Source organism: Gekko japonicus, unplaced genomic scaffold, assembly GCF_001447785.1.
Source record: "Gekko japonicus isolate JY-2015 unplaced genomic scaffold, Gekko_japonicus_V1.1 scaffold5235, whole genome shotgun sequence".
In the NCBI taxonomy this organism is placed as follows: Eukaryota; Metazoa; Chordata; class Lepidosauria; order Squamata; family Gekkonidae; genus Gekko; species Gekko japonicus.
In genome coordinates, this window is record NW_015175532.1 from 25,277 (window position 1) to 31,126 (window position 5,850).

Below are 5,850 nucleotides of genomic sequence, written 5' to 3' on the forward strand. Positions count from 1 at the left end.
GGGTGTGGCATATGCTAATGAGTTATGCTAATGAGTTCCCCTAGCTCTTTTTCTACGAAATGACCCCTGGCTGAGTATGCAACTGGCTCAAGGTCACCCAGCTAGCAGAGTGGGGAATCGAACCTGGGTTACCCAGGTCCAAGTCCATTGCTCTAGCCACTCCACCACACTGCCTGGTCTTCGCTCCTCAGCTGCAGAACCTATAGCAGCACACCAGCACGCAGGGCATCATTTGAAAAGAAGGCGGAAAGGTGGCACAGGAAATGCAGACAAGCGGAAATGCAAGATGGTGAATTAGAAATCCTTGGAAAGCATCGATAGAAATACTGCTCAGCACTCTTGGGAAATGCAGAGCTTGCCTTACTTATCTCATTGGAGGCTTGCCAACCTCCAGGTGGGGCCTGGGTTTCTCCTGGAAATACAACTCATCTCCAGACCACAGAGATCAGTCCTCCTGAAGAAAATGGCTGCTTTGGAGGGTGGGCCCTCCTGCTGCGGTCACTCTCCAACCCGTCCTCCGCGGGCTCCACCTCCAGACCTCTAGTAATTTCCCAGCCCAGAGCTGGCGACTCGACCTCATTGTGGGACGAAAGTCAGAGCTCTGTCTGGGTCTCACATCCCAGGTAGACAAGCATCTTTCTTAACCGTCCTTCTCTGGCGTCCCTCTCCTCTGAAGGTCCAAACCCTGGCGACCTGCTCATTCGGAACCTGTCCAAGGATCACGTGGGCTTCTATCAGTGCAGCGTGGCCAACAAAGTCGGATCAACCCAGTGTGTTCAGGAAATCTCTCTTCCAGAAGGTAAGAGACTCGCATCTAGTGCCTGGATAATTCCAGAGCTTTTTGTTTTGGAAAAAGAGGTGCCGGAACTCGCAAGGGGGAAGTGACGTTTTCAATCTGTATCCTGAAAACGTATGAACTTTTAAATGTTAAAGAGGGTCCAGAACTCTGTTCAGGAGTGTTCCCCCGGGGAAAAAAAGCCTGATTAATTTCAAATTACGGGATTGTCTGGTGGAGCCACAAACCCAGGAACAGGAACAGACAGAGCTACATTTCTAAGAAATTACGCTTCTAGCCCTTCAGGATGTAAAGATATGCTTTAAAACCTGTGGGTGTTGGCAAAATCTCTGGAGACAGAGGTCTTGTTGAATAAAATTTCCAGAGTGTGAGTCTCCGGCTTCCCCCCACATTGTGTAGCCTGTGCAGAATAAATTACGCAATATAGTCAAAAGGGTAGGAACAATTGTGTAAAAAAATCATGCAAATGTGATTGATTCATGCCAGGGATACCAGCCTCCAGGTGGGACCTGGGGATCCCCCAGAATTGCAGCTCATCTCCAGACTACGGAGATCAGTTCCCCTGGAGAAAATGGCTGCTTTGGAGGGTGGACTCTATGGCATTGTGCCCCACTGAGTTCCCTGTCCTCCCCAGGTTCCACCCCCAGATCCCCAGGAGGTTCCCAACCTGGATCTAGCAACTTTATCCCCCATCCCCTGCCCGTGGCCAGGAGGAATCTGGCAACCCTCCTTTCAAGTAGATACAAGATTCCTCTTGTTGCAGAATTTAGGCAATTGTGGGAGCGATCCTAAACAGCTGTACTGAGATGTAAACCCTAAATTATTCAGCGAGGTCAACTCCTGGGAATGTGTCCTTAGGATTGCAGCTTTGGGGGTGCAGAATTTTATGTATATATTTCTACTTTAAAAACCCAGCTAAATTAAGTCACGTAAGCGCCTCTTAACTCAGCATTCTTGAAAGCATTCCGTCTCCTCTTGCTCTGCAGGTGCCAGTCAAGTGGGCATCATTGTGGGGTCCGTCTTCGGCTCTCTTCTATTGCTGCTGCTTCTTGTCTGTCTCATCCTGGGGCTCGTCTGTTGCTGCAAGCGGAAGCGGACCAAAGAGCAGTGCAATCAGATCAGGTGACTGAACAAGAGAGGGAAACCGGTATCTGTTGCAATGGGTGATGGGAATCCAGGGCCTGCTAGGGTTGCCAGGTCTTGCCTTGCTTTTAGCAGTGGGCTCCTGGGTCCATCCTGGAGTCTTCTTCGTGCGCACGGCATGATGACATCACCCAGAAGTTCTCACACCGGGCACGTTGACGTGCTGACACTCTAGCATTTTGGCCAACAACTCTATGGTAACCATAGAGTTTCGACCAAAATGCTAGAGTGTCGACACGCTTGCCGTGATGATGTCACTTCCGGGTGACGTCATTGTGCCGCCGACCACATTGGTGCTGCCATGGCAACCAGTTTGCAAGACCTGAGCAGGGTTCTCAATGATAAGGGATTCTGGAGGTCAATAATTGATAACAGACAAGCTCCCTGGATTTCAGTCCACTGAAACTCCAAATCTAAGGCAGTTTCAAACTGGTTTTAACCATTACGGCTTCCTCCAGGACACCTGTAATTTTATGAGAATGCTAAAACGTCTTGGTTAGAACTCATCGGTCGTTTCTTAATACTGCAAATCCTGTGGTTCTGTGGTTTGTGGGAGTCTGGACCGTAAAAAAAGATTTCAAGCAAGTTTAAATGTGGGGTCTGGAGTTAGAACTGCCAGCTCCAAGTGGGGAAATTCCTGAAGATTTGGGGAGGGAGCCTGGGGAGGGTGGGAATTTGGGGAAAGGGGGACCTCAGCAGGATATAAAGCCAAAGCACCCCTCTTCCAAACCAGCCATTTCCTCCAAAGGAACTGATCTCTGTTGCCTCATAAGAACATAAAAACGTAAGAGAAGCCATGGTGGATCAGGCCAGTGGCCCATCCAGTCCAACACTCTGTGTCACACAGTGGCCAAAAGCCAGGTGCCATCAGGAGGTCCAGGACCGGGGCCAGAACTCCAGAAGACCTCCCACTGTTGCCCCCCCCCCCAGCACCAAGAATATAGTGCATCACTTGCCCCAGAGATAAGACATTAGGAGAAGCTCTGCTGGATCAGGCCAGCGGCCCACTCAGGCCAACACTCTGTGTCACACCATGGCCAAAACCCAGGCCTCGAAGTCAGTTGTAATTCTGGGAGAACTCCAGGCCTCGCCTGGAGGTTGACAACCCAAAGTAGAACAGGGGGTCAGGTCAGGTCAGGTGCTCTGGGAACTGAGCACAAAGGCCTTCCATCAGAAAGTTCACTGAACTGTAAATGACTTCGCAGAACTTCCTGTACAGGGAAGTTCCAAGGGACTATTTCAGTTTATGTACAACTAGACAATCTGAGCGTTGGAGAACTCTCTAAAGCAGCGATTCTGCCAGATCACAAGTCCTCAAAGTCTCCTAGCCCACTGTAGAAGTCCAGACTTCTGCCTCTTTCACTAGCCACCTTCTGCCTTTGCCAAACTGTATCCAGTCCATCCCCTCCCTGAATACAAAGGGTCACACACATAAAAGAAACATGAAGATGCCTTATACCGAATCAGATCATCAGCCCATCAAAGTCAGTAGTATTGTCCACTCTGACTGGTAAGGGCTCTCCAGGGTCTCAGGTAGATATCTTTCACGTCACCTACTGCCCGGGCCTTTAATTAATTAATTATTTTTTAAAAAGATTTATTTTTTATAGAGACTGGTAATACAATAACTATAAAAACAGCCAAGAAAAAAAGTGTCGAGTGAGACAGTACAATAATTCAGCTGCAAGGAATCTGGAAAAATGCACCTTATAAGTTAAAAAGTAAAAAAAATCAAATTATATTCTATTAGCCAAGATCAGAAGGTGGAATGGGTCAGTGCAGGGTAATGCAATGGATCAATGCAAGGTGGACCTCCTGATGGCACCTGGTATTTTTGGCCACTGCGTGACAGAGTGTTGGACTGGATGGGCCATTGGCCTGATCCAACACTGGCTTCTCTTATGTTCTTATGTTCGTATCTTTGGGGGCACCAGGGTCCAGCCTACAGCAAGAACTTCAATGGATCAAAATAACAACAGACTGAAGGGTTATAAAGCCCCTAGGAACAATATCATTCTGGGCAAGACGGTTAAATGCAGGGAACCACTTTCTTTTGAAATCTTCATATAAGGACATGTTGTCAGAGTAACAAACATGCTGCCCGGGCCTTTATTAATTAGAGATGCCAGGGACTGAACCTGGGACCTTCAGCATGCCAAACAAAGACTCTTCCACAGAGCCACAGTTTCTCCCCAGCTATAAACTATCAGCCACCAAACGCTATGGAGCAAGCATCTTATAGATTTGGGGAACGTCTTCTAGTTGCCTCTTCACTTGACACATCACAATAACATTACCATTACATTAAATGCAAAGCAATCGAGTCGTGTTTTGCTGAGGGCTGTTGTGTTTAGTTAGCGTGGGCCTTTGTAAGAACCAGTCGAGCCCACTGCAATGTGCAGAAACAGCCAGTGGAGTAATTGCCTGTTTGAATACTCCCTTGTGGCAAACCTCCCCGGCTCCCTGCATGTAGAAATGTAGTACTTCAGGGAAGTGGCACAATTTGTCCCTGAGGTGCTAATTTTCCAGATGAGGTTCTGGCTGGGGAAGGGGGGGGGAGCGTCCAAATCTGCAGGACCTTCTGCCACCTGCAATATTAAATGCGTCCCCTTGGTGTAGAATCCTTGCTCAAATTAAACCTTCTTGCCATCTCTTCCCGCTCACAGAGTCGACACGGCACCACCGCGGACAAAATGCGGGAGCAGAAACAGCAGCCTGCGGTCCGTCCTGGGCTACATGCCCCACAATGTCAGCTTCTCGCAGCGACGTAAATACGACACGCCCAAGGAGCAGGAGGATACTGAGATGATCACCCCGGCCAAGGAGGCCAATACCAGCTGCACTGCAGATTCCAGCGAAGAACAAGATGGCGGCTCTTCCTCTGTGGTCACCACCAAGGCCAGGGTTCACTATGCCCCCGGCGTCTCTGCTCATTCACAAGTGAAAGGGTCCCCTTCCGCACAATCGCCCGCGGGTACAAATCCCGGAGACAACAAGTCCACGTCTGACCAGGATCTGGCCCACGGGAAGCGAAACCATCCTAGAAATTATGGAGGAGTCCCCGTGATGGTTCCGGCTCAGAGCAGAGAAGACCTCGTGATATAAGCTCCTACCACCGAGGAGTAACCGTTTTACTTTGGATTCAGTCATTTCTGAACTCTTGTGCCAGAGCACTATTAGCAACCTGCAAAAGAACTACCAGTGTCCCTGATAATAATAATGAAGGATGCCTATGAGTCCAGAGCACCCACTCACAAAGGAGGCTGACCACAGCCTCTCTGCACGATCTCCTGTTCTGGCCTTCCAATCAGCTTTTCCTGCGCATGGGTTATTCCACTGCCTCTCTGCCTCAGATATGATTGATCAGTCACTCCTGATGCAGAAAAGCAGCGGGATAAGCTCTGAGGAGGTTGCCTGTTGTGTCTTTCAACGAGTCCCTGCATCTTCCAGCAGTTGGAATGTCCATGGCAGCGACTTGTGCTATAGTTGGTGTAGTGGTTAGGAGCGCGGACTCTAATCTGGGAGAACCGGGTTTGATTCCCCACTCCTTCACATGCAGGTGCTGGTGTGACCCTGGGTCAGTCACAAGTTCTCTCAGAGCTGTTCTCTCAAGAGCAGTCCTCGAAAGAGCTCTCTCAGCCCCACCTACCTCACAGGGTGTCTGTTGTGGGGAGGGGAAGGGGAAGGAGATTTTAAGCCGCTCTGAGACCCTTTGGGTAGTGAAGGGCGGGGTATAAATCCAATCCTTCTCTTCTTCTTACTCAGAATCATAGAATCATAGAGTTGGAAGGGACCTCCAGGGTTATCTAGTCCAACCCCTTGCACAATGCAGGAAATTCACAAATACCTTCCCCCCCAACACATACCCCAGTGACCCCTCCTCCATGCCCAGAAGAGGGCAACCCCCCCCC

At 49.5% G+C, this 5,850-nt stretch overlaps 1 protein-coding gene across 2 annotated transcripts in view; it reads left to right on the forward strand.

Moving 5' to 3' along the window:
• Positions 1–5,485, forward strand: part of LOC107122889 (V-set and immunoglobulin domain-containing protein 8-like) — an 11,231-nt gene extending 5,746 nt beyond the window's left edge. For both annotated transcript variants that reach the window (XM_015426027.1, XM_015426028.1), the window contains exons 5-7: positions 677–799; positions 1,783–1,918; positions 4,606–5,485. In XM_015426027.1, coding sequence (XP_015281513.1) covers positions 677–799; positions 1,783–1,918; positions 4,606–5,044 — 698 coding nt within the window. In that variant the 3' untranslated portion in view covers positions 5,045–5,485. The remainder of the gene's footprint in view (positions 1–676; positions 800–1,782; positions 1,919–4,605) is intronic.
• Positions 5,486–5,850: the final 365 nt, after the last annotated feature.